Genomic DNA, 27,715 nt, shown 5'->3' with positions numbered 1-27,715 from the left:
GATTCTGGCATTTTACCGCTAATTTTGAAAAAAATTAGCAACATGCCCCTGTTTGCAAACTATATAGGAGCGTGCCCCTGTTTCGATACTCGATTATCCTAAAATCGAGTTCAATTAAATACTCGATTTGTAGAAAATCGAGTTATGCCCGATCAAACTTAAAAAATAAATAAATAAATAAAAATTTCCATGGAACTCGAGTTTCAGGAAATCGAGTTCCATGCAAAAAAATTTTTATAAGTGTGATTGCTCTATATTCAGGGAGCCCTATAGTGGCGTTTTTAAGCCCTATAGTGACGTTTTAAAGCCCTATAGCGGCGTTTTCTTGCAAATATTTTTAGAAGTGTGATTGGCCCATATTCACGGTACCCTATAGTGGCATTTTTAAGCCCTATAGTGACGTTTTAAGTCCCTATAGCGGCGTTTTTTTGCAAAATTTTTTATAAGTGTAATCGTTTTGTTCTGGGTGCCCTATAGTGATTTTTTTAGGCCCTATAGTGACGTTTTTAAGCCCTATAGTGACGTTTTAGAGCCCTATAGCGACGTTTTAGAGCCCTATAGCGGCGTTTTCCTGCAAAAACTTTTTATAAGTCCCCATACCAAGTTCAAGGGGCCCTATAGTGGCGTTTTTAAGCCCTATAGTGACGTTTTAAAGCCCTATGGCGGCGTTTTGGAACTCGACTTCCCTAAAATCGAGTTCTATGCTTTTTTTTTTTTTTTAGTTTTATTTGAAATAACTCGATTTTCTACGAATCGAGTATTTTAATGAAACTCGATTTTAAAGTAATCGAGTATCGAAATAGGGGCATATCCCTATATAGTTTCGAAAAAGGGGCATATTGCTAATTTTTTTCAAAATTAAGGGCAAAAGGCTAGAATCTCCGTTTGTGAGAATACAAACTATCTTGAAAAGAACTACTTGCAAGACAAGACTTCGCACCAAATTGATGGGCTCTGCCATTGCTTAAACTAATAGGACTTCAAAAGTACAAAATATTCAACTAAGAAAAAAAAGGGAACAAGCAATGTAATCACAATATGTAGTTATCTTAATTTAGAATTTAAGTTCATACAAATAAGAACGACTCAAATCACACAAACTCCTAAGTTAAATTACAAAAAAGAAGAAGAAGAAGCTATACTTAGACAATTCATGTGAGGCAAACGCACTTACGAACATGAAGTTATCCTTCTGTTCATCGGGTATGTGAATTTAGTTTGTCCAATTTTGTTGTCCCTTATGATAATACCTTTAATCTTTATTCATAGTAGACAAAATAGTTACTGCACTCCTCCTTTTATTTTGGTAACTTCTATTGCACTTCTAACTTAGTAGATAACTGACTCAGATGCTCACACGTGTGAAAACTTTACAAAAACCTTTAGTTACATGACCATGACCTCCAAAGTGAGTTTACTATGATATTCTCTATTATAATAGGCCTTGCAAGTTTTGTTTATTTGGGCCATGGTTTACATTGATCAAGATCCAGCCCCTTAAGTCACCATTTAGTGGAAAATTGACTCACATGCTCACACATGTGAACAATGTTTATTTTTTTTATTTTTAGCCTAACACATGCCCCCTGTGTGTGATGGGCCTAAATTTAGGCCAATTGCGCATAAGTTAATTACAAGAAAAACGAAAGGGTGAAAGGAAAATAAAATTGGGGCTTTAAGTCAGATCAATTTGCAAACCCTTGATCTAAAAAATCCTTCAAAACTCAGATGGATGCCGGTGAAGGTTGTCCATGATACTGAAATTATTCATCTCGATCGAAGCATGAACAATGTCGTGACTGTAATTCCGCATGATGTTGGGAGCTTATGCATACAAAATGAAGACATCTTCAAGTTTATCGTTGATCCTAAGAGGACTAATTGACTGCAGGAGTTGAGAAATGAAGCTAGGAAACTCCATCCTTGTTCTTGTTCAGCTGGTATTAACTGTTGAAAAGCAGCAGCTAAATCTTTTAAATCATGCACACCAAGATCACTGCCATGCTCCAGAGCACTTACATTGTTTGGGAACAACTTCGAACCAGGTACACCGGTCCAAACACCAACATCACTGCTAGCATTACTCATACTGTGGTTGCTCTTTGGCTTTGCTACAACTGTTTGAGAGTCACCGCTGAAAGGTACTCTCCCAACAAATTAGTAGTATTTGGAAATTCATTCCCAATGTATTAGATCAATTTCAAGTCTAAAATTATATCTATATACAACCCTTCCTTATTTTGAATTTTCTTCTACATACATTCATTGCATTGTGATCTATTATTTTAATCACTAATGCCCATTTTAACCATTCATTTGGCCCTTGGAAACATGCATACATGCATATCTCAAAATTTTTTATGTGAGCAAGCCAATTCATTCATACTTGGCTTATATAATTTTAGAAACTTGCTGTTAATGGATCTCGCATGCTCATTGCCACTAATATCCATTAACTTATAAGCATTTCCATCAAAGACCTCACTAACTAGGAAAGGTCCATCCCAATTAGGAGACCATTTACCCAGATATGGATCTTTAACTCCTATAGGCAAGATAACTTTCCAAACTAGATCCCCAATGGCAAATGACTTTGCCTTAATTCTCTTGTTATACATCTCATATATTTTTTGTTTTTGTACAACAATAGAATCTAAAGCTGCCATACAGGCCTCATCTATTTCATCAAGTTCTGGAAACATCGCATCTTGATAATCCAAATGAGTCAATTCATTTTGCCTTGTAATCCTCATTGATCTCACGGTAATCTCCATGGGTAAAACTGCATCATGGCCAAAAACTAAAGAATATGGGGTAGTGTTTATGCTCATTCTTTTTGAAGTTCTATATGCCCACAGTACTTCAGACAACAAATCATCCCAACTTGTAGAATATCTAGCCACTATTTTCCTCAAATTATTCTTGATAATCTTATTAGTGGCTTCTACCTGACCATTTTCCTGTGCATAATATGGTGTGGAATTCAAAATTCGAATACCATATTCTTGTGTGAAGGCTTTTACCCTAGTTCCATTAAAGATGGTTCCATTGTCCACTGTTATAGATTGAGGAATTCCTAACCTATGGACTATCATTTCTTTTATAAATTGAATAACATCAAACTCACTCACTTCCTTATAAGGTTTTGCTTCAACCCACTTTGTAAAGTAGTCTGTTGCAACGATTATGAAGCAATTTTTCTTTCTTGAGATCGGTTTGATTTTTCCAATTAAATCCATTGCCCATCCTCTAAAGGGCCATGGTTTTATTATCGCATGAAAATCTGAAGCAATAATCCTAGGAATTGGACCATGTTTTTGGCATTCTACACAGCCTTGTGCATATTTAATGCAATCTTTCAATACACTCGACCAATAATAACCATATCTGTGTATCAACCATTTCATTTTTATGTCTGATTGGTGTGAACCACATATGCCTTCATGGACTTCTGCTAAGATTTGCTTTGATTCATCATCACTAATGCATTTCAATAGGATGCCATCAACTCCTCTTTTGAATAAAGTTTCATCTTGGTCTCCCATTAAAACAAATTTTCTAGCTTTAAGTTTTAAAGCATTATTTGTACAACCACTTGGGTTTTTTAAGTAATCAATGATTGGGTTTCTCCAATCATTAACTTGGGTATCAAGATGAAAAACTTGGGTCCCTAATTCCCTATCAATAACTAATGGGAGTATCCTCTTAGGCTCTTACTTAAAAATGGGGGACTTAGTGCAACTTGATTGGTCTCTTTATGTCCAGAAGCATTCTGTGCCATGCGATTGACTTCCTCGTTCTTACTTCTAGGGACATGGTTTAACTTAGCATTGCTAAACTGTTCTAGCAGCTGTCTTGCAGCCACAAAGTAAGGTGCAATGGACTAGCTGTAACATTTATAATCACCAGTGAGTTGCCTAATTACTAATTGCGAATCTCCATAAACCTCTACACTTTTTATTCCCATTTCCAATAATATCTCTAACCCAATGATCAGAGACTCATACTCAATTTGATTGTTAGAATAATTTCCTTCTAACTTAAAGGCCATTTGGGTTTTAATCCCGATTGGAGATTCTAAATCACACCAACACCTGCCCCATATATGGTACGTGAACCATCAAAATTTAATTTCCAAGGGGCTAAAGCAACAAACATAGTTTCATTTATATCTGTAACTTCATCGCATGGATGATCTGCCAAAAAATCAGCTAAGGCTTGACCTTTTATTGCTTTCTGTGGTACATAAACTAAATGAAATTCCACTAAAGCTAAACTCCATTTACCCATTCTACCACGCAAAATAGGTCTAGATAGCATTTTGTCTGTGCGATAATATAATTTACATGAGAAAGCATATAATGTCTTAGCTTAGTAGCAGTAAAATACAAAACCAAACATAGTTTTTCTATCATTGAATAATTTAATTATGCTTATTTTAATAATCTACTTAAATAAATAAATAAATAAAAACAGCTTGTTCAAGGCCCTTATCATTGTCCTAAGCCAGCAAACTTCCAATAGAATCTTGGGTTGTGGATATATATAACTTTAAAGGTTTCCCACTTCTTGGAGGAATCAACACTGGTGATGTGGACAAATATCTTTTAATTTTGTCAAAGGCCAACTAGTGCTCTTCATTCCAAGTAAAATCTTCACGGTCTTTCAACCTTAATAAAGGGGAAAACACTTTGGTTTTACCTGCAACATTAGAAATAAACCTTCTTAAAAAATTAAGTTGGCCCAAGAACCTTTGTAATTCTTTTTTATTGGAACGAGGTTTAGCTTGCATGATTGCCTTGGCCTTGTTTTGGTCTGTCTCAATTCCTCTATTATGCACTAGAAAACCCATAAAATTTCTTGCTTGCACCCCAAAGGCACATTTAAGAGGACTCATTTTTAATTTATGTTTCCTCATCCTCAAAAAGGCTTTCTCTAAGTTTTTTAGATGGCTATTAAAGTCTTGAGATTTAACCACCACATCATCTATATAAACTTCCATAAACTTTCCAATTATATCATTGAAAATTAAATTCATGGCTCGCTGATAAGTCGCACCAGCATTTTTTAAGCCAAATGGCATTACTACCCATTCAAATGTTCCAATAGAACCTGGACATCTGAAGGCAGTTTTGTGGACATCCTCTTCTACAATGAAGATTTGGTTATAACCTGAATGCCCATCCATAAAAGACAATAGTTTGTGTCCTGCCACTCCATCTACCAATACATCTACAATTGGCATATGATACTCATCTTTGGGTGTTGTTGTATTTAAGTTCCTAAAATCTATGCATACACGTAATTTGCCATTTTTCTTAAGAACTGGAACTATATTAGAAAGCCATTCTACATACCTGGTTGGCCTTATGAATCTTGCTTGCAATAGTCTTTCGATTTTTTCTTTCACTTTCAAAATAACCTCATTTGCTATCCTACGAGGAGGTTGCTGGTGTGGAATGTGCTCTTTCTTGATTGGAAGTCTATGCTCTACTAGTGTTTTGTCCAAACCTGGCAATTCAGTGCAACCCTATGCAAAGCAATCCTTAAACCTCTTCACCACAGCCAACACTTCATTGAATTGTTCTTGTGTAAGGTGACTGCTAATATATGTTACTTTCTTTTCTTCTTCAGTTCCAAGAGTCACTTCTATCAAAGGGTCTTGAACTTCTACTTTCAAGTCATCCATTTGGATAGGAGCTTTACTTAGAAAATTTAAACCAATTTTAACTTGGTTTCCAATATCTCTTTCTTCTTCCAATACATGTTCTGCCAAGAACATACTTTGTGGTTTGTTCTATTTTATTCTCAATAGTGTAACTTATTATTTTGTCTTCAGCTAGTTTAATGGCCCTTAATTTCCTTGGAGTAAGTGGACTACTCATCACTAACAGGTTCCTCAACTATATTTGGCATTTATGGCTCTACGATGTTGTTGTCAAACCATTCCTTGCCAATTTCTTGGTCAGTAATATCTTCTCCAACAGAACAAGGTTGTTCTCTAGCCATTTCCACTCTTGTTGGCTTGCCTTTGCAATCAAATCCTGTCAGTTTCAAAATTCCAACATTTTTGTTATATAATTGAGCATCAATTGTATTATTGCATGCTTCAAATGGCCTATTATCAGCCTTCACTATCTCAACATAATTATCATCATTCCAAAACATTAGAGATTGATGTAGGAAGGAAGGTATCACCCAATTTGAATGTATCCATTCCCTTCCTAGCAAAGCATTATAAACTGCCTTAGTATGAACAACAAAGAAGGCAACATTTGTAATTTTATTCCCTACCTTTAATTTTATAGGTATAATACCTCTAGTCTTAGTAGATTCGCCAACAAAACCACTAACTAAAACATCTTATTGAATTAAATCTGCCTCTATTTTATTGTTTTTTTTTCAACATTCCCCAAGGCAAAATATTAATTGTAGCACCATTATCTACTAAAACTCTATTAATAGGTATTCCATCCATGTGAACTTTAATGAATAAAGGCTTTAAATGCTGTGACATTCTTTTAGATGATTTCTCAAAGATAATTTTACATAATTTTACTTGGTGGGAATTCCAGCTTTGCCTCTGCTTTAGGTTCTAAATTCTCCATCTCTTCATTTGTTAATAGGATATGACATGCCCCTTGAGCATTTGAGCTTTTAGAATTATGCTCTCCATCTTTGGTAATGTTCTGTTTTGCCATAAACTCTATTGGCAATGTGATCACATTACATTCCATATTATTGGATTTTTTTTTGTTCCAATTCGAGTTCCTCTCCAAACTCATTGAATGCTTCCAAATCATCCTAGCCTTCAATATCCTTGAGGCCTTCCATCATATCTGCATCTCCAAGTTCCTCCAAAAACTCATTTCCTTTAATCTCCTAGAATGGAATGATTGAATTGATTATACCTTCGCTTTTTTCTTCAGTTTCTGATTCAGCCAATCTGTCCTCTTGCATCACTTTTTCTTTCGATATTTCTTTTCCTTTTATTTCGTTTTGTGGCCTGCTTGCAATGTATACAGTGACTGTGTTATCATCCATTCGATTAGACTGCAAATCACTTGTGCATCTCTCTAATTTCTTGTGATCTTGTTGCACTAGTTCTTGGTTCTCTTTTTTAGGTATATCCTGAACCATTTCACTTTGTACAAGTTGCTTTGATTCAAACATTCTTTGTTGCATATTATTGTCACTTTTGGTTCTTTGCATACTCTTTTCATTTCCTATCAACCGAATAGCACTTGGTGATGTCTTCACATATTTAGGAGTTAATATGCCTCCTTTTTGCTGTATTTCAACTTTAATTTCCTTTGCCTTGTTAAGTGGTGCATCATTAGAAATTTCAGGAGTTTGTATTGGCTCTTGAGACTTATACATTTGCTATCTAAGCCAGCGTTTCCTTTGTGTTCTTGTCATTTGTGGGAAATATGGGTCATATCCATATTTAAAATGACGCTTTTATGGTGGTTTAACACTAACAAATTCCATGGAGTACCATTTATTTGGCTCCCCTATTGGAGGTTTGAAGGTGCGAAGTTGTTTTGGCTTTTCTACTCTTGAAAACACTGATTCAACTTTTTTAGGTTCAACAATTGGCCCAAAATCAGTATCGCTTAGAGGAGATTTTATCCCAACAGCCACTTTTCCAAAAACTTGCACCATTATGCGACTACACCGCTCACACAAGCAATCACCTTCATCAGAATCAAAAACTTGATCATCTGAAAAAGAATTATGCTTTTGTAATGCTTCTTTATAAGTTGTAGGCCTTGGTTGTCCTGAAAGAAGTTTTCTTTACCATGTGAGCCATATTTATTTACTCTTATGGAAAGATCCTTCATTGATTTTCAGTCTCTTCATCCCTGGAGTGAGGTGCAATGATTGTTTACCTTGCACATTAACACATTGATATACATTACATTTTGAGTTCTCATCATTTTTGAAACTACTAATCAAAGATTCAAAATCAGCTGAAATCATATTTAAATCATGCAAAGGCGAAAAGGGATCAATATCTGCTTTCATTTGCTCTTTAGGCTTTTCAGGGAATTTCAAGATTCCTCTTTCAATTTTATCTTGAATAACATTCCAAAAGGTTACACAATCTTTTGTTTGATGTGTAAATGCATTATGCCATATACAGTAATCCCTACCACATGTTTCTGCCTTGGCTGGTATTTTGTGTCTGCCTACCAAATTTATCAACTTGGCTTCTAACTACCAATCAAAGATTTCATTAGACTTCTCTATGTCAAATGAGTAATCTCTTATAGGTGCTGAAAGTTTATACGCTAACTTAGCCTAATGTTTTTCTTATCTAGTACATCACATACTTGGGGATTATGACCTATAAATTCTGCAATGTCTACTTCATAGTTAGGGTCATGAAAATAAGTCCCATATGTAGAATTATTCTTGTTTCTTTCTTCTTTAATGAGACTATCGTACCTAGAAGCCCTATCAGACAATTCATATAGATCAAAGAATGTCACCCCTTCGAATTTTTTTCTAAATTCGAAATCTAAACCATCTACAGCGAACTTGACATATTCTCTCTCTGGGAGAACAATTTGACAACGCATGCGGGCTCTTTAAAACTGCATAATGAACTGCTCTACAGTTTCATTTGGCCTTTGTCTTAATCTTGCCAAATTAGCAATTGACACTCTCAAATTTGTGCGAGAGAAATGTGTTTGGAATTTGTCCTCTAATTCAGCCCATGGATTTAGAGAATTAGGAGGTAAAGATGAATACCAAGCAAATGCTTGTCCAGTCAAAGAGCTTGGGAATAACTTCATTTTACAATTTTCATTGTTTGAGACCTCTCCGCACTGTATTGTGAATCTGGACACATGTTCCAGTATAGTCTTGTCATCTTCTCCAGAAAAATGTAGAAAATTCTGGGATTCTAAACCCTCTTGGATATGGTTCTCTATCAATCCACTCTGGATATGGCTTCCTATAAATTGGCCTATGTCTTTGAAATACTGGACCATGTGTGTGTTCCAAGATTTCTAAGATTTGGTCCATTCTATTGTGGACTTCATCATTATGACCATTATAATTATGCGCCTCTACTTGATTTCGTTCTAAATTATTTTGTTTGATTTCAAATCGATCATTATGCTGATTATTTCTTTCCAAGGCCATTCTATTGTTTTTAGCCCTCTACCTTCGCTGTGCAAATCTAGGATTTGCTCTGTTTCTATTAGCATTATCCCTTCTTGGATATTGCTGAAATTGAGCCATTTCATGCCCAAGTTCATTCTCTTGACCATTGTCAAACCCATTATCTATAAATAATTATGGGTTTCCCTCATTCCTAGGGAAATCAATGTCACCTTAAGGGATTTCTACTCCTGGGTTATTAGTATTCCTTTGAGGAACTCCATTGCGATGATTGTTTCTCGTGCGATGGTTATTTCCACGAAGAGCATTTTCTGTTTTTATTGGAACATTCATAGTCACATGATCATTATTCTCATTTCTGTGAGAATTTTCAATATGAAGAACATTTTCTATTCTTGGTGGGTTAATCAAATGAAGGACATAGTTTTCAGAACCGGACCGGACCGGGAGGTCGGATCGTAAAAACCGGGAATCAGGATGAAAATTGATTTTTTAAGCATAAAGAACCAGATTTTTTGTTAATTCCGTGAACCGCTAAAACTGGGGTTGGACCGTACGAACCGGTGAGAACCGTGCGGTCCAACCCCTTAGCAATTTTTTTTTTTTTTTTACAATTTTATTCTACTTAATTAAATTATCCATCTCTTATAAGGAATAAAAAAAATTATAATTAAAATCCTTCAAAGATATTCAACTTTACTTCCAAAATTAATCATAAATTTTAATGTTTTCATGGTTATTATTTTATTTTATTAACTTTCTTATTTAATTATTAAATATATGCTTGAAAATCATTAAATTTCCCTCACATATATAGATATATTATCAATTTTGCTAGTTTTATAAATTCAATATCTATATTTAGGCTTTAATTAATTATGACATCATCACGGTTCGACCCCGGTTCGACTTCAAAAACCTTGAACCTCTCCTTTTAACCGTTCAATGAATGGTCCGGATCTGAAAACCTTGATGAAGGATACTCTCCATTCTTGGGGAATTCTCAGTAAAAGGGGTGTTTCCTAATCCTAAAGGAATTTCCATATTTTGGAAATTCTCCAATAAAGGATTATTATTCATTCCTGAACCCAGTCCAACAACAAAGTCATTATTTGCTCCCACGTTTGGCTCATTTAAGGGTTTATCTTTGCCAATTGCAACAATGATTCGATGAACCAAATGTTGGTTTTCTTTAAATAGTTTCATCTCATCACTCATGTAGTCAAAACGTGCAACTACATCATCTTTCATTTGATTAAATTGTCATAGGATTACCTCTAAAAAATTTGGATTTAAATCTGAATGTAATCCATTATGTCCAGATTCACCATGCTCTGTAATAGGTCGTGAAACTAGACTTGGTTCTACAAAATTAGAAGAACCAGAATTATTCTCATTGCTATTATTCCTCATTTTTCTTATAAGGAGTGGCATGTACTCCCACTGCGGTCGCCAATTTGTTTGTGAGAATACAAACTATCTTGAAAAGAACTACTTGCAAGACAAGACTTCGCACCAAATTGATGGGCTCTGCCATTGCCTAAATTAATAGGACTTCAAAAGTACAAAATATTCAACTAAGAAAAATAAGGGAACAAGCAATGTAATCACAATATGTAGTTATCTTAATTCAGAATTCAAGTTCATACAAATAAGAAAGACTCAAATCACACAAACTCCTAGGTCTTATATGAACATATTACTAATATAACTTTTTTACTTTTTAAACTTCTTATTAATTCTTATTTGGGCTCACTAATAATATCACTTTTTTATTTACCAATAATCACTCACTACATTTATAAATAAAAAAAATCACTTACTACGTCAACAAATTATAAAATTTTTTATAAAAAAGTTTATATATGCAATATATATATTTTTTTTAAATTATAAAAAATTACAATATTTTTTCAATTTTGTTTTTTTGTTTTTTTTTTGTTTGACCATTAAAAGTTAAAACACCAGTAAAACATTTTCCATGTCTCTCTTACAGTCTAAACCCTCCTTGGTCCTTTTCCTCACACAAAGCCCCTCATCTCTCTGTCTCTTCCTTCAACAAGGAAGCCACGGGCAACAGCTCTGAAGTGACTCACCCACACTACAGCACTGGTGTTGGCCGCCACGTTCTTGTCGCTGCTCTGCCGTGTGGTTACATACAAGTCCGAACAAGTAAAATTCTATCTCTCTCTGTTTATTTTTAATTTGGTCTCTTTTCGACATATCTAATGTTGTTTGCCGATTGCTTGATCATGAGAAACTTATTTCTCTCTTCCGCTGTATGGCGGTGATACTTTATAAAGAAGAAGAACACTTTGCTTTCTAAAAGGAACAACTCTCTTTGCATAATTGATGTCTAAATGTTGTCCTTGCTAAGTCTACAGATAATGAGAGAAGAAGATTTTTGGTTGGATGAGATGAGGCGTATTATCAGCGTCCTTGTTCTAGCTTCATTTGATGTCGCTAAACTTTGTTAGCTATCTTTGTGATTTTTGTGGATTAATATAGTTTTTAAGAATTTTTCTTAAATTTTATCATTTGTAAAAGTAAGTGGTCACTCCAAGATAAGTCCCTCAGTGAAGGGAATGTATCCATAGTTAAATATTCACCATGAGATTCACTTTTGGGGATCCAAATACTCTGGGTCCTCTTGGGTCACAGTTTTCACACCAGTCTATCTTCCAGTCACTGATTATGCATCGTAGAGTGTTGTGACTTGTGACAAAGTTCACCAGTTGTTCTAATGGAAAATATATATATCACTAACTTCTAATTTAATATCCCTATCCATATCAACCAATCTTCTTCTTGAGACCAGAGTAATGGTGGATGATAAGGCTGATTCTTTTCATAAAGCCAGCATCTTAATGTGTGAACCCAACATTGGATTTTGTTTGCTGTGGGGGCACCTGGCTAGTGCTTGGTCCATAGGAATTTAAGGAAGAAAAAGACATTGAGCTTGAGGGAAACATATGGGCAGAACCTGAACATTATTTTAATGATTTAGGGTCTTGATCAATGGTGGTTTCAACAGAAATTTTATCGAGAACAATGGCTGACAGCCTATCCAAACTTTGTTTCATAGTGGATAATTCTTTGAGTATTTTATTGAATTCACCTTCTTGTTCAACTTATTCAAAGACTTCTTTGTAGCTTAATAGTCTTAGCAAAAGGCTTAATTCTGGAATCCAATTCTTTGAGTTACTATTATCTTGGATGAGAAATTTGTTGAGTAGTTGGTGGGAAAAAAATTTCAGCAGAGAACTTGTAGTATGATTTTGGATCTAGTATCAAATTGATGTAGAACAAATTGGGGAGTTGTCTGTATGTGCTTGTGGTGGGTTAAGGTTTTTGGGGGGGGGGTGGTTGTGTGTCCAGGTTTTACATTAGAGAGAGAGAGGTTACATGCGTCAATACTAAAAAACACTCAAATTTTATTGATTCACTCCTTGCTTGACTGTAATAACACACTTATGTAGATGGTAACTCTTAACTTCTAATAAAATTAGGACTACTACCTTAATTGAATCATGCCAAAGGCCACACATAAAGTCTCATAAACTAAATAAGACTTTTGAATACAATAAAATCCAAGGCCCACAACTATGGCCCATACCCAACACATTTACAGAATTACAAAAATACTTGTCTCTAGAATAACCAAATAAAACATAAGATGAAATAGAAAAGCCTAATTTACTACTACAGATACCTGTTCTTGGGCTTTGCCTTAACCTTAGGCTTCCAAAGAAGATATTCTTTTGTTTTAAAAAATAAGCTGTGTAAAAGTACTAGGGCACCTATAAACCACCCCCCCCCCACCCCTTCCCAAAAAAAAAAAATAAATAAATAAATAAAGTAACACAAACAGACCTTTTTTTTCAATGAAATTATAGTATTTCAAAATTAGTATGTTGTAAAAACCTATATTGATTTCAGTATCAGAAGGTATATTTATAAAGTTAGCCTTGATGTTGAAATGTAATTAATTGATTTGAATTTTGTTGATTTCCTATTTATTTCAAGCAGGTGAATTGAAGTTGCAAATCTTTTAATTGGAATTCTATCTATGTGAATTCATTTTAATTCTATCATTATATGGCTGTAAGCAGGGTCCAAGAGAAAGTGCATCATCACAGTTGTGTTCCACATTAATCTTTCTGCACCACCAAAACAATGAGAAATGGTCAAACATCCTGTTACTCCCTTTCTCAACCAGTTTTTGAATTTCTCAACCATCAGTCAATGGAACTCCAGCATCAGAGAAGCTGTGAACCATGGTTATGCTCACAAAGCCCTCACTCTCTTCCGTTAAATGAAGCAAAATGGCATGGAACCAAACAATTGGACATTCCCCTTTCTAGCAAAAGCGTGTACCAAGGTCTCCAATTTCAAATGTTCCCAAATCATTCACAGCCATGTCATGAAATCTCCATTTTGGTCCGATGTCTTTGTGCAGACAGCAATGGTTGACATGTATGTCAAATGCAATCAGTTAGATGATGCGTACAATTTGTTTGTGAGGATGTCCATGAGGGATGTGGCTTCTTGGAATGCAATACTTCATGGGTTTGCTCAATCGGGTTTTCTTGATAGAGTGTCACATCTTTTGCATGATATGAAGTTTTCAGGGATTCAGCCTGACTCGGTTACAGTCATGGGGTTAACTCGGGCAGTTTTGCATACAAAGAGTTTGAAATTGGTGAAATCACTTCATTCGTTTGCAATTCAAATTGGCATAGATGTTGATGTTCTGCTTGCTAACACTTGGATTGCTGCGTATGCCAAATGCGGTGACTTGGGGTTGGCAGAGGTGGTATTTAATGAAATTGACATAGTTACAAGGACTGTTGTCTCCTGGAACTCCATGATTGCAGGGTGTGCAAATTTTGCGAATTTCGTTGGCGCTGTTAATTATTACAAATGCATGCTGCATGAAGGATTTAGACCTGATTTAAGCACCATTGTTAGTCTACTTTCATCATGTGTGCAACCGGAGGCACTATTTCAAGGTATGCTGATTCATTCTCATGGAATCAAATTGGGTTGTGATCTCTATATATGTGTGGTCAATACTCTTGTCTCTATGTACTCCAAGTGTGGAGATGTCGATTCTGCAAGATTTTTGTTTGACAGCATGTCTGATAGAACTTGTGTTTCATGGACTGTTATGATTAGTATTTATGCTGAAAAAGGGGATATGAATGAGGCATTGACCTTGTTTAATGCCATGGAAGCCGCTGGTGATATACCAGATTTAGTTACCATGCTTTCTTTGATCTCAGGTTGTGGACAAATAGGGGCACTTGAGCTTGGAAAATGGATTGATAACTATTCTATTTCAAATGGATTAAAAGATAATCTAATCATTTGCAATGCATTCATTGACATGTATGCAAAGTGTGGTTGTATAAATGATGCTCGAGATCTCTTCTATGCCATTCCTGTGAGAAGTCTTGTCTCTTGGACAACTATGATTGCAGGTTGTGCTTTAAATGGAGATTTTACAGAAGCTTTGAACCTTTTCTCTCAAATGGTGGAGTTGGGATTGAAACCAAATCACATTACATTTCTTGCTGCTCTTCAAGCTTGTAGTCATGGAGGTTTGCTTGAGAAAGGGTGGGAGTACTTTGGTATGATGACTAGAAAATATAATATAAATCCTGGAGTAGACCATTATTCCTGTATGGTAGATCTTCTTGGACGAAGAGGAAACCTAAAGGAAGCACTGGAGTTCATTCACCTCATGCCTATCAAGCCTGATGCGGGCATATGGGGTGCATTGCTTGGTGCTTGCAAGGTTCACCGTAATGTAGAGATTGGTGAATATGTGTCACATCGTCTCTTTGAATTGGAGCCCCAGGTGGCGGTTCCATATGCGGAGATGGCTAACATATATGCATCAAAAGGAAGGTGGGATGGGGTTGCGGCAATAAGAACAATGATGAAATCTAACAAAGTGAGAAAATCTCCTGGACAAAGCCTCGTTCAAGTAAAAGGGAAGACTCATATATTTACAGTTGAACATAGAGATCATCCTGAAGGCAGGCTTATATATATGATGTTGGATTCTTTAAATTTGCATTTGAAGAAAGCAAGATTGCAACTTTCATCTGAAGCTGATATGATTGCAGTGAAGCCACATTCTTTTCAAGTTGACTAGAAGAATAATATAGCCTTCTCTCTCCTGAAAATTTCCTTTCCAATAATATTTATACACAATTTTATTGAAGCTTTTCTGGCAACTAAAGAAAATATTTCAATATATAATCAAAATTGAATAAGAAAATTGATGGTAAATGTAAATGAATAAAAAAAAATTTTAAGGTACATGTCAGAATTTACATCGTGTAAGACCAACTTTTTTATATTAAAAAGTAAAGATTATAATAGATCATAAAATAGTTTAAAACAAATGGTGAAACTTGCCTTCTATTGTATTTATCAAAACTTTTGATGTGGTGCACATTACTTTAATGTCACATTACGGTGTTTGGTTAATTTAATTTTTTTAATATTACCGTAATTTAAAATTACAAAATATATTATGTCACCTTCATTACATCACTGTGGGGGTCAGTTAATCACGAAGTACTGTTCAGGCAGTACTAACTGGGCCTATGGCCCGATTTGAGGACGTTAGACCATTCGACGAGGCCAGATAAGATTATAAGGAGACCGGAGTGAAGAGTGGAGTAGAGATAATATGAGATAAGTCCAACAAGCGTCCGAGGATAAAAACCATCTCGGCAACATGTGTCTGAGGTCAATTCGAGTGTCATATTATCATGGACTTACTTTAGAGTTACATCATCACTAAGAGTTAGATGTCGGACAATGGATAAGAAAGGAGAAGGGCAACAAATATCTTCAAAAAATTGCTATCTCCACATTAAATGACTTTTAACCAACTCTCTGACTGCATTAATGTGGAAGTGACGTCTGAACAGTGATCAAGTAGCTTTACAGCTACTAGTTGATGGTTCTGGGAAGTGTTAGATGGAACAGAAAGGAGTTCCCCGAATCTAACCTACAAATGTATGGTAGGGGCGATACCAAGACTGAAATATATAACATGGAAAGATGTACTAAAGAGGGAGAGGATGAGAAAAAGTAAAAGGATGATCTAAGAACAGGACTGTGACTCTTGTATAACTTTATTGTTCAACAAGACAATATAATACAAACTCTTTGAGCTATTCTGAGGATAGATTTTCGAATCTTACTTGTGTCTAACAGTCTTAAATTACCAAATTTAATCGTTTTTCTTCTAGAATAGATCTAGTTCTTCCATCCACGCTCTACAAATTTATTGTTTAGGCCGCTTGGGTTTGAGCCCAATCCTGTTTTGGGACCAATCCAATTTCAGTACTTACAATTGGCGCCGTCTGTGAGAAGAGCTTAATCTAGTTTAAAGGAGATTCGGTTACAACATTCACGATGGAGGAGGCAGATCCACACCAAGCAACAGTAGAACCACATCAGATAGATGTTAATCTACATTAAGCAGAATCAAGGGGTTCCCAGCATGGCAATCCACGCAGGAGCCACGAACAGAGAGAGGGCCGTGAGGGAAGTGTGCACACAACTCATACCAGTAAAAGTCAATCTCGAGGGAAGAGTCATGTTTCACATTCAAAGAATGACAGGGACATGCAACATGAAATCGACGAGTTGAAGAGAGAGTTACGTCATGATCGGTGAAGACGTTCACCGTCCAGTTCCGAATCGTCCTCTGAAGAGATAGATATTGCTTGTTACCGACGGAGATCCAGAATTCCGCCTAGCGAGACCTTTACCTATGAAGAAGAGCACCATCGTAGACGAAGGTACAAAAGCCCGCCTTGCAAAGGCTTGGGGAACGATGCCATGGACAAGGTGCTTAGTCAAGTTTCTAAATCACCCTTCACACGGAACATAGAGTACGCGATACTTCTTTGACGATTTCACCAACCCACATTCACCATTTATAATGTTCGGACAAACCGGTAGAACACGTCAGCCATTTCAGTCAAAGGATGACTATTTACTCCAAAGATGAGGCCTTGATGTGTAAGGTCTTCCCATCTAGCTTGGGCCCTGTGGCGATGAGGTGGTTCAACGATTTGAGGGCGAACTTTATTGACTCCTTCAAGAAACTCACCCGGGCTTTTGGTGCTTGTTTTATTACTTGCAACAGGGTTCCTCGGCCTCTAGGATTTTTATTATCTATGTCCATACGGGAGGGTGAGACTCTGAAGGCATATTCGAATAGATACTGGGAGATGTTTAATGAAATAGAAGGAGAGTACGATGATGTGGCCATTAGCACTTTCAAGGCTGGTCTTCCAGCCGAGCATGATTTGAGGAAATCTCTGACTGGTAAACCTGTTACTAATGTACATCAATTGATGGATCGGATTGACAAGTACAGAAGAATAGAAGAAAACCAACTGCAGAGGATGAGAAAAAGTAAAAAGATTATTTAAGAACAGGATTGTGACTCTTGTATAACTTTATTGTTCAACAAGACAATATAATACAAACTCCTTGAGCTATTCCAAGGACAGATTTTCTAATTTTACTTGTGTCTAACAGTCTTAAACTACTAAATTTAATCGTTTTTCTTCTAGAATAGATCTAATTCTTCCATCCAAGCTCTATAAATTTATTGTTTGGGCCGCTTGGGTTTGAGCCCAATCCTGTCTTGGGACCAATCCAATTTTAGTCCTTACAATCACTTTTATAAATGGAGGTGATCTTACGTTACTTATGGCAAACACTTTAACGTGAGTACATGACATTAAGGTAATGTGCATCATATTAATGGTATATCATAAGCACATCACGGTGAACCAAATGATCTCCAAAGTATAATGCTTATGATCCAATATCTAATATGAAGGCAAAAATAAATATTAATCCTGTTTAGATTTTTACTTAAAGTCTAGAGATTCAAAAAATTTGACACTTATTGTTGTGGCAGATTGTTTGTGGTAGTTAAAAGTGATGGTAGACTTAGGTGAGAATCAGTAAAAACTTGCCAACTCATCTGGTGTAAAAATGATTGTCAAATTGTTTTTATCCGTAGAATTACTCTTGCTTTTATTTGTCAATTTGGTCTGTATATTTTAGGTGGGTGGACAGTAGGTGTAGATGAAAGTTGTGAGTAAGATGCCAAACAGCCTGAATAAGGCAAGGCTTGACAGTGTTATGTTTTTAATGTGACCTTAATGTGATGCACATTATCGTAATGTAATAGTATGATGTTTGGTTTATGAAGCACGCGCATACATACACGCCAAAAAACACAATTTCAGAACAACAACAAAACAACAATTTAACCAACCCGAGCATACTTCTAATACAAAACTAAACAACCTAAGTTAACAACAAAGATATCAAAGATAAACAAAATAAAATCTATTACTAAACATTCATTGGATCTAACAAAAAACAAGAGCAAAACTTAACACATCAAAACATGCTTATCAATATATCCAATCATTCAACTCTCCAATTAAAATATGGTAAAACACAACAAATCAAAACCAAACAAATCAAATCATATTTCTAAACATGTATAACATATAAATCAATTAAGAACAACAAGAATACAAGTTATAAAAATCCAAATTAAGGAAGAGCCATGAAGAGAGACTCACCTTGCTTATGGAACACAACTTGGTTGATATTTAATCGGCCCCTTAGTGCCTACACAACAAGATTCAATGATAATCAAGGGAATCAAAGGATTCAATAGTTTATAGGTAATCACAACTCAAAATAAAGCTTTAGAAAGAATGTTTAAAAAACGTGTCTTAGAATAAGATCAATAGTTTCTGCCCTAATGAGTAATAAAGAGAGGTTTTGAAGAACCAAAAATGTGCTTGGTGTCTGTGAGTGCAGAAGATTCAAAGATGAGTGTGTTCTTGGATGATTTTTAGTGAAAAAGAGTCTCTCTCTAGCTAGCGTTTGAGTTTGGATGCATAAAGTTGTATTTATATATTAAAACTAGAGTTTTTAAACTCATTTAGAGGGTTTTAGATGTTCCCAAGGGTCTAGGGGCCGGGCCCATCAAAGAGAGAGGCTTTGGGCCCTAAAAATTGATGTTATGAGGTTTTGGAAATAAGTTTGTGTACACATGCTCTTTAAAAACCCTAATTTTGTTTGCTTAGTTGGCCCAAATTCAAACAGTCATAACTTACTCAATATAAATCCAAATTAGGTAAAATTTATGTTCAAATTGAATTCCATGGTGTTTACTTTCCAATGAAACAAACATCACTAAAAATTTCGTTGTGGATCAAAAGTTATGGTCAAAATAGTGAGTAAAGGTCATTTTTTAGCATTGTTTTCAAAGTAATTTGAGCACTTTTGTTTTGTGATTACTTCTAAACTATCAAAATAACTTCAATTACCTTTTGTAGACATGAAAAGCTCATCATTTGGACTGATGACTAAACTTTATTAAATGGGTACAAAAAGATGTGTCTATAGGTGGTTTAATTGAACAGTGAAGGGAGGAATAAAGTTTTGGCATTACTTGATTTGGGGGAGGCAGTAAAATTTGAGTGTCTATTCACTATTGTTGTTGTTGTTTTTTTTTTTTTTTTTTTTTTTTTGGTTTTTAATATAAACGGGTTAAGAATATAACAAAAATATATGAAGGAGATGAATGGGTGAATGTAAATTGAAAGTTTTAAATTGTGTAGACACCTCATTTTATACTGTTAATTACCTTTAGTCCCTAGCCCCAATTATGAGCTTAACATATGTCAACCAAGGGTAATTGAAGTTATTTTGATAATTTGGAAGTAATCACAACTCAAAACCACTTAAAATCGCCTTTGAAAATGATGTTGAAAAATGACATTTGCTCACTATTTTGACCATAAATTTTGAACTATAAAATAAAATTTTAATTTGTGACATTGCATTGAAAATTAGACATCTTGGGATTCAATTTGAACACAAATTTTGCATAATTTGGATTTAAAATGAGTGAGTTATGACCGTTTGAATTTGGGGCATCAGTGCTATCAAGAAAGTAAGGTTCTAAGTGAACTTGCATACACAAGCTTCAACCTGCGTACTTAGCTTGATTTCCAAGTCACAAAATTCCATATTTAGCTATCCAATCACTCCAATCTTTGGAGGACGCCTCTAGAACCCTTGAAAAGACTCTGAAAACCCTAGTTTCAACCTATAAATACACCTTTATGCTTCCAATCCAAGTGATGCTAGAGAGAGAGAGTATTTTTTACCACCACTCTTCTAAAAACCTTCTTCTCTTCACTATGCATGTTTTTTAGTTCTTTAAAACCTCTCTCTAGTGGTCTTAGTGCAGAAACTAGTTTTCATTCCTTAAACTAATTAATTTTTCAAAACCTTTATGAAATACTATTAGAGAGAGATTATTTTCTTATGTTCTCCATCATAATCTTGTATTCTTAAGAAAAATCTTCACATCCAAATTTTCAATCTGTAAAACCTACCTCAAAGATTTATTTTCATAAAAAAATTATTTTTCAAAAGAGCTTTTCAAGAACATCTTTTATTTTGAGTTGTGAATATCCAAGTGCTATTGAATCCTTTAATCCCTTTGAATCTCATTCGATTTTTTTTTTTGGTAGGTAGTGAGGGGCTGGTTATATGCTTCGAACTTGTGATCTGCTTTGTTTATGTTTTATTTTTCTTATGTAACCTTGGATTCTATTCATGTTTAAGATTACTATTTGATTTCTCCCTTTTTTTAATTTGATGTGTTGTATTTTATTATAAGCTGAGAGGTGAATGAACATAATTAGATATATGAATTGATTAACATGCTTTATTTTGTGTTTTGTGGCTCTTGAGTAAATTTTAGATATATATAACTCATGGTTAGGAGTAAATTTTGATTTCTTACTTTTGATTTTCATGTTTTATCTTATTCTCAATAAGTGGATGACTTTATATATTAAATATGTGCTAATTCGAATGTGGAATATAATTTTGTAATTGTGTTTTTGTACCAAGATGCACATGCATAGTTAAAAAGGTATGTACACAAGCTTGCAAACCTGCATACGTAGCCTCTTCCATGCGTACGCATCTTGACCCATAAAATGTTGAATATGTGTTTTAATTGTTGCTTTAATTGTTTAATTTGATTCTTTGATATATTTTATGTTTAGTTATTTTGTTTGACTTCAATAGGTTAGAAGATATTTCTTAATTGCTAATCATGATTTGCTCTAATTGACTTCTCCATAATATATTTGGCATGTTTGGAATAGGATGTCTTGCTTTTAAAGCATGAATTGATTTGTCTGATTTTATTGCTAATTAATTAGGCTGTTAAGAATTGATTTGACTTGATTTAAGTTAATCACTTTTATTTGAATTTGTTTCCTTTTATGTCATGATGTGATGAGATATTTGCACTGTGTGTTTTCTTTAGTGTAATTATTGCATTATTAGAATGTTGGGCATAGTTGATAATTTTCTTACTTAAATGTGGCATAGACATTAGTAAAGGCCGGCCCATAGGTCAGGTGGGTTTAGGTACCTTAACTCCAGACCTAATTTTTGATACATAGACCTCCATTTTGGTTCTTGGACCTAAACTACGTGATAGCTCCTAAAGAAAAGAGAAAGCGGACCATGCAACCTACAATTGCAAGGCGGTGCGCTTATAAAATGTAAGGGAACAAAACTAAGAGGGACCAATAAGTATTTTTATCTTAAAATAATATAATATAAAAGGCAAATTTTAGTAAACCCACTTGTGGTTAGACCCGTGAGTTCACATTTGTTAGTCTTCTGTAACCCACCTCCCACTTTCATCGTTAAAAACATAGAAAACATAACAAAAACATAAAAATTAAAATCTAAAAGTGGTATTTGTTAAATTTTTGGAAGTTCCTTGTATTGGTTCAAGAAAACTAGAACAATTAGTGCTAAGAGGGTTTTTTTTTTTTTTTATGTCAAAATTTTCCATTTATCCCAATTTGAAGTTACACGTTTGTTTAATGATGTTATATATTTGTGAACTTTATGTAAATACAAAATTTTAAGTTTGGAAATCAAACAATTAAAAATAGTTTCACAAATGTATTTTTGTATTGCTGAATGAGTGGTTACAATTCTCTGTAACTAGATTATATTGCAACATAATAATCATTTGATTTGATCTTCATGAAAAAGTATATGTTTCAAGTATTGTGCCAGTGCAATCTTGATTCGAACACAAAATATTCTACTTTGGTTGAAAAGTTGATTGAATGAACTTTAGAATGAGATTGCAATGAATCTCTAGATGTGCAATTACTAATTAGAGAATTTCCGTTCTTCATAGTCTTTGTGTGTTCTTAGAATGCTCATAGTCTTTGAAGATTTGGAATGAAAGTTCTTTGAGGCTTGAATTCGTAGAGTTTCACTAATTTGGAGTCTTTTGTAGTTTTTTGAGGGCTTGGAGCTTGATTCAATTAGAACTCTAAGACTTTAAAGGATGACTTCAAAAAAATTTCTTCAAATGTTCTTTGTATTTGAAGATCTAGATGTAGAAGTTCTTTAGGGTTTTGGAGCTTAATTTGATAGTGTTTCAAAAGTTGAAATTCTTAGAGGCTCAGACCTTTGGAGCTTGTTTCCAAAAGAACTTCAAGGCTTTGAGGGATGAATGTTCTTCGAATATTCTACAAAGTTTCAAGACTTTCGAATGTGCTCCTATGAGACTCATGAGAGCTTCTATTTATAGGAGTCTTGAGAATGTTTAATGGTACATGAACGACTCCAATGGTGACATGTGTCATAATTTAAATGGAGGGATTTAAGTCTTGATCTCCAAGGGACACACAGTGTCATTTGAATAGCCAAAATGTCTTAATTTAAAATAACACATGGCAACATTAATTTAGATTACTTATGTGACTTTAAATTAAAATATCAACATGTGTTGACATGTGATTTGCTGTTATTTTATTTTATTTTTAATAGTTTCTATTCAATGACACTCCGAATATTTCCATTGACCTATGAATATTGATAGTGGGACACACTAATTAGCATGTAACATCTTGTATGTAATTGACCGCTTTAAGCGTATTACATGGACTTGATGGTATGACATGGCAATTTGTGTGGGTCATAAATTTTCCTTTTCTACACTCTAATATAGTGAGGAGAAGATGAGGCTAGCACAAAAATATGAATACTAAAACTATTATTTTGTATATTTGCAAATATGTATATTTTTTGGGTCCTAGCCTTATCACTCTCTCTCTCTCTCTCTCCCTCATATTTTACCATTATTTGCATTTCAAAAATAAAAAATAAAAAACCCCAAAGTTCCTTTTGACACACATAAGTATTTTTTTTTTTTGGCTTTTAATAAGTCACATTGCACTTAGCATGCACACTGAATTCCATCACTTATTTATTTATTTATTTTAAAAACCTACGTTGGATGCACCTTTTATGTGATCAAAGCATATAAAATACTACATTATAGCATAAACAATATCATCTAGGGTTCAAATCTCTCCACCTCAACTACTGAATTATATATATTGGGACTTTGAAGCTAATCTCTTCATTCCATTCATGTCTTGGGCATAAATTAGACTAAATTATCATTAGCAGAGGGATGATAAAGATGAATATCATATTCAGGAGATGAAAATTGAGGGGATAAGGGAAACTCTCAGCATTGATCTGTTATCAATTGACAACTTTCAAGATTTTTACCGTGCTTTGTAGTTATTGTGGGCATCATACACAGGGACATAACCCAAAGGTTACTTCTCTTCTTCAATGCCATATGAAGCCCATCAAGTATACCTTTTACAAGGGGCATACGAGAATTGTTACTTATCTCGGGATTGGGAAGTAGAAGTGCATGGATGGACGAAGCTGACACTAGTACCGAATGAATGGCAGGGAATACAAAAAGACTATGGCTGAGCATGGTGGATGATCATGCACCATGCTCAGCCGTAGTCTTTGAAGACTCCAATCGATGGGATGTTGACTATTATGAATTTATGATGTGTGGGAAGCTGTTCAAAATAATCTCTATGGCTGCATTTTTAAAACACGGCTATATGTCAAAAAAAACGTGGCTATAGCCTATAGCTGCGTTTTTTTAGGCCGCGCTTTCTAATGTGGCCTAAAACCTATGACTATAGGACTAACGGTCCTATGGCCGCACTTTTTAAACGCGGCCTAAGACCAGACCCTTAGGCCGCGTTTAAGACCAGACCCTTAGGCCACGTTTAAAAAGTACGGCCATAGCTCCTTTGGTGACGGCCTCTGAGACATCTTTTAGCCGTGTTTTAAACATGGCTTAAGGTTAAATCTGTAGCAGCGTTTAAAACGCGGCCCAAGATCACAACCTTAGGCCACGTTTTAAGTGCGGCCTAAGACTCCTGAATTCCTGTTAGGAATTTGTCTATAGCCGCATTTAGCTATAGGGTTTTTTTTTTTTTTTTTTTCCCCTTTTTATTTCCTTTTTCTGGGCAGATGAGTTTTACAAACTTGCTTATGTTTTACAAACCTGTCACACATACAAAAAATTCCAGCTTGTTGCATGCAACAAAAATAACAAGCCAGAATTTCAACTAAATATCAAGCAAGAATTTTCTCAAACCTATCACAAATCAATATCTCTAACGAATACGGGAAAATTATCAATCTTTAAGGAATATGTAGTTCAATACAGCAACAAAATGGAGGGAAAAAGTTTATAGTCCATTTGACACAAAAAAGATGCAGCGAGCATCAGACGTCTAAGTACATAAATAGTAATATCTCTTGCAATTAACTCACAGTGCACTTTAGATAAAATTTGTGGTGAGGACTATAAAATTTGACATGCCAAGTTTCTTGATTAGTATCTAATCCATCCTACATGGCAGATGTTAGGCATATATATATATATATATAATTTTTTTCCTGATATGCCATTTATTTAGATACAATGGAAAAGATATTAAAGGAAAATGGACCCCAATGTAATAAAATGGTTATTTGGACAATTCTCTCTACCTACTAATAGAAAAAGAGGGATCTAAGGAGCTTCCTGGACCTAATCTCTGATGATTTCATGTCTTTAAAATGCCATGAGAGCATGGAGAAACATATTACCAAGACCCACTGGCAAATGGACCCCAATTTGTAAATCATGTTTGTCATTATTTTTCCATTCAAATTTTATGATTAAACAAGTAGCATTTACGAGAGCATTGTAAAGAAGACGATCATGCTAGATTTGTAGACACTTTAAACTAAAAGTAGTCCACTAGATATGTGTCCCTAGCCATAGATGTTGAAAAATTATTTCATAACATTTCAAGCATGTAATAAACGGTATTCATATCCAATATTTTTCACTCTTTTATGGTGCAAGCATCATATCTACTCAAATCCATGACAATTTAAGATTTACGAAATGGATAGTTTAAAAGAGGACTACTAAGTTAAATAATATTAACACTTGAGGGTTACTACTAATTAAAAGGCAAATAATCCATTTTTTTTTTATGAATAGTAGGCTTATCTGGGCGCTACAAATTAAAATATAAATTCATTCCCCTAGGGTTTACACTTTTACATAAGAAGGACATGAGGGCCTAAGGCAATGGCATTGTAAAACTAATGGATATTGGATGGTCCATGATGAATATTTAATTAATTAACTAGAAGATAAGCTAGATTGAATGAAATATAAAAATATTTCTATTTCCCTAAATATTCCCAAGTCACCACATCAAAATTAATGTATATATTCCAATGTCACTATCCAATTTTTTTTCCTAGAGTCTTAAAAAACATTTTACATGTGGAGGACCAGTAGTTGGATTTTTGTAAATAAAAGATAAATCCAATGAAAAAGAAAGAAAGGTAAAATATTAAGTTGGATTTTTTGTAAATTTAATTTTTTTTCCTAGGGACAAAAAATGAGTTTAGTAAAACGCAGGAAATAGGTTTCTTCCATTTTTGTATATATCATTGAGACTAACTCGTAGATCAAAATTGTTGAAATAAATTTATTAACAATATGGATGAACAATCATTTGAATTTGTTTGAATTAATAACCCCAGTGATTAGTTTTATTCATTAAAAGTTGGGTAGTAGTCCATCTTCAATGAGCTATGGAGGTGGTCAAACCCAAGTTTGGCCCCATTTGAGATATAGGCCTAAAGTTATCAGACCAGGAACAGTCCAATGTGCATAAAATGCTATTAAGTTCTTGGGCCTTAGGAGAGATTTGATGGGAACTCGGCCTAAAGTAAATGACACCAAATAAGCTAGTTTCCATTGACCATTAGGCTCTGTGATTATATTAAGTGGTTCTTTTGGAAACTAGCTAGTAATACTAATGCAATTTCAAAATGTTAAAATAGCTGACCAGTTCTAAGATCATGTATATCCTGACCTCCTTCTCAAAAAAAAAAAAAAAAAAATTTGTATATCCTGACCTCAAAAGAATAGAATGTACATTCAAATGATCATGTATATCGTGTGCCAAGTGCCAACCAGTAGATGCATTCAATGCATTAACCAAACACAAAGACACAGAGACAGAGAATTAGAGAGAGAAACAAAGAATTACTAATTACTAATTACTTTACCTGGCCATTTCCTCCAATGGTGCAGGTCCAAGATAGTACTTGTTTGATTCTTTGTCTGGAGTGGATGTGAAACTGCAAAAATAAAAGAAAGGTTCCGTTAGGAATATTCCACTAAACATACCATATCTAAATGCACCATATGATGCCATTATATCATTTATAGGTAGGGAGAGAAACCATTTTTTTTCGGATTGATGAAGAAAACCATTGCAGATTCCATCCATTAATATTTTTTTCCCACAAAAGAAAGATATGACAATTAGAGCACATAACAAGACAACTTACACTATAACTCTTGTTAAAGCAGCCTGCAAGGAATCTTCTTCCTGGAGTGTAGACACCACACATATAGGAAATAAGAAATAAATAAAAAACAAGAATGAACAAAACATACAGGCATGGAAAACAAGAATGCGAGCTTATGCAGAAAGGTAAATAAAAATTTTGCCCTAACACAAAAGACATGAGCATTTAATTAAAGAATACCACCAACCTATTTGATGCAGAGTCAGCATCCACTGGATTGCTTTCTTATCCTTCACTGTTTCCAAACCATTGCCTCTAACATTTACCCCACCATTGTCATCAGGAGGTAAAGCCTGTCCCTTGTCTGGGTTTGTTATAAAAGCACTAATGGATCTTGAATGGGTTGACCATCTTCAGTGATTACTGGCGCTGGATAAATCTACCACTCCCAACTACAGGAAACATTTGGCCGCACTCTTCCTTCCACCTAGCATAAATACAAAAACAAAGAATGTAATAAACATTACTATTATTTTTTCAATTAAATAAAATAGTAGTGTCCAAAAGTTCCAACTTCTTATACTTTCTAATACCTTTCTATCTCAATCTTTCTAACTTTAAGTCCCGGTGTATTGACACTACAATCATGAACCCTAGAACATGGCGCCCACCATCATGAACTGCCTGAGAAACAAGACCCATCAATCCCACGCTCCCACCTCCATAGACCAAATCAATCCTT

General features: G+C 34.6%; 2 protein-coding genes and 1 long non-coding RNA gene across 3 annotated transcripts; 1 reads left to right on the top strand and 2 right to left on the bottom strand.

Annotated features, from left to right (window-relative positions):
- Nucleotides 1-1,717: 1,717 nt before the first annotated feature.
- Nucleotides 1,718-3,239, bottom strand: LOC115980916. The gene is made up of 3 exons (XM_031103112.1): nucleotides 2,410-3,239; nucleotides 1,949-2,134; nucleotides 1,718-1,799 (listed from the first exon to the last, which is right to left on the bottom strand). Exons 1-3 carry the CDS (start codon nucleotides 3,237-3,239, stop codon nucleotides 1,718-1,720), a joined length of 1,098 nt encoding a protein of 365 aa, XP_030958972.1.
- Nucleotides 3,240-11,135: 7,896 nt separating this feature from the next.
- Nucleotides 11,136-15,368, top strand: LOC115981797 (pentatricopeptide repeat-containing protein At4g19191, mitochondrial-like). Its single transcript, XM_031104154.1, has 2 exons — nucleotides 11,136-11,304; nucleotides 13,245-15,368. The coding sequence occupies exon 2, from the start codon at nucleotides 13,448-13,450 to the stop codon at nucleotides 15,293-15,295; it is 1,848 nt and encodes a 615-aa protein (XP_030960014.1). The 5' UTR covers nucleotides 11,136-11,304; nucleotides 13,245-13,447; the 3' UTR covers nucleotides 15,296-15,368.
- Nucleotides 15,369-26,726: 11,358 nt separating this feature from the next.
- LOC115982103 lies at nucleotides 26,727-27,100 on the bottom strand. The gene is made up of 2 exons (XR_004089511.1): nucleotides 27,013-27,100; nucleotides 26,727-26,799 (listed from the first exon to the last, which is right to left on the bottom strand). It is a non-coding gene; the product is annotated as an uncharacterized LOC115982103 (long non-coding RNA).
- Between the last annotated feature and the right edge of the window lie 615 nt (nucleotides 27,101-27,715).

This window comes from Quercus lobata, chromosome 3, assembly GCF_001633185.2.
Source record: "Quercus lobata isolate SW786 chromosome 3, ValleyOak3.0 Primary Assembly, whole genome shotgun sequence".
Lineage (NCBI taxonomy): Eukaryota > Viridiplantae > Streptophyta > Magnoliopsida > Fagales > Fagaceae > Quercus > Quercus lobata.
Note: the sequence above shows the minus strand (reverse complement) of the source record. Positions and strands in the feature narration are given on the sequence as shown.

What these genes read in the sequence shown, in the direction of transcription:
- LOC115980916 (XM_031103112.1), bottom strand. Translation starts at nt 3,239, where the DNA reads ATGGATTTAATTGGAAAAATCAAACCGATCTCAAGAAAGAAAAATTGC. An exon ending in GCGAGATCCATTAACAGCAA is followed by an intron (nt 2,135 to 2,409) that starts GTTTCTAAAATT and finishes AGTACCTTTCAG; the next exon opens with CGGTGACTCTCAAACAGTTG. An exon ending in TTAGCTGCTGCTTTTCAACA is followed by an intron (nt 1,800 to 1,948) that starts GTTAATACCAGC and finishes GCGGAATTACAG; the next exon opens with TCACGACATTGTTCATGCTT.
- LOC115981797 (XM_031104154.1), top strand. Translation starts at nt 13,448, where the DNA reads ATGAAGCAAAATGGCATGGAACCAAACAATTGGACATTCCCCTTTCTA.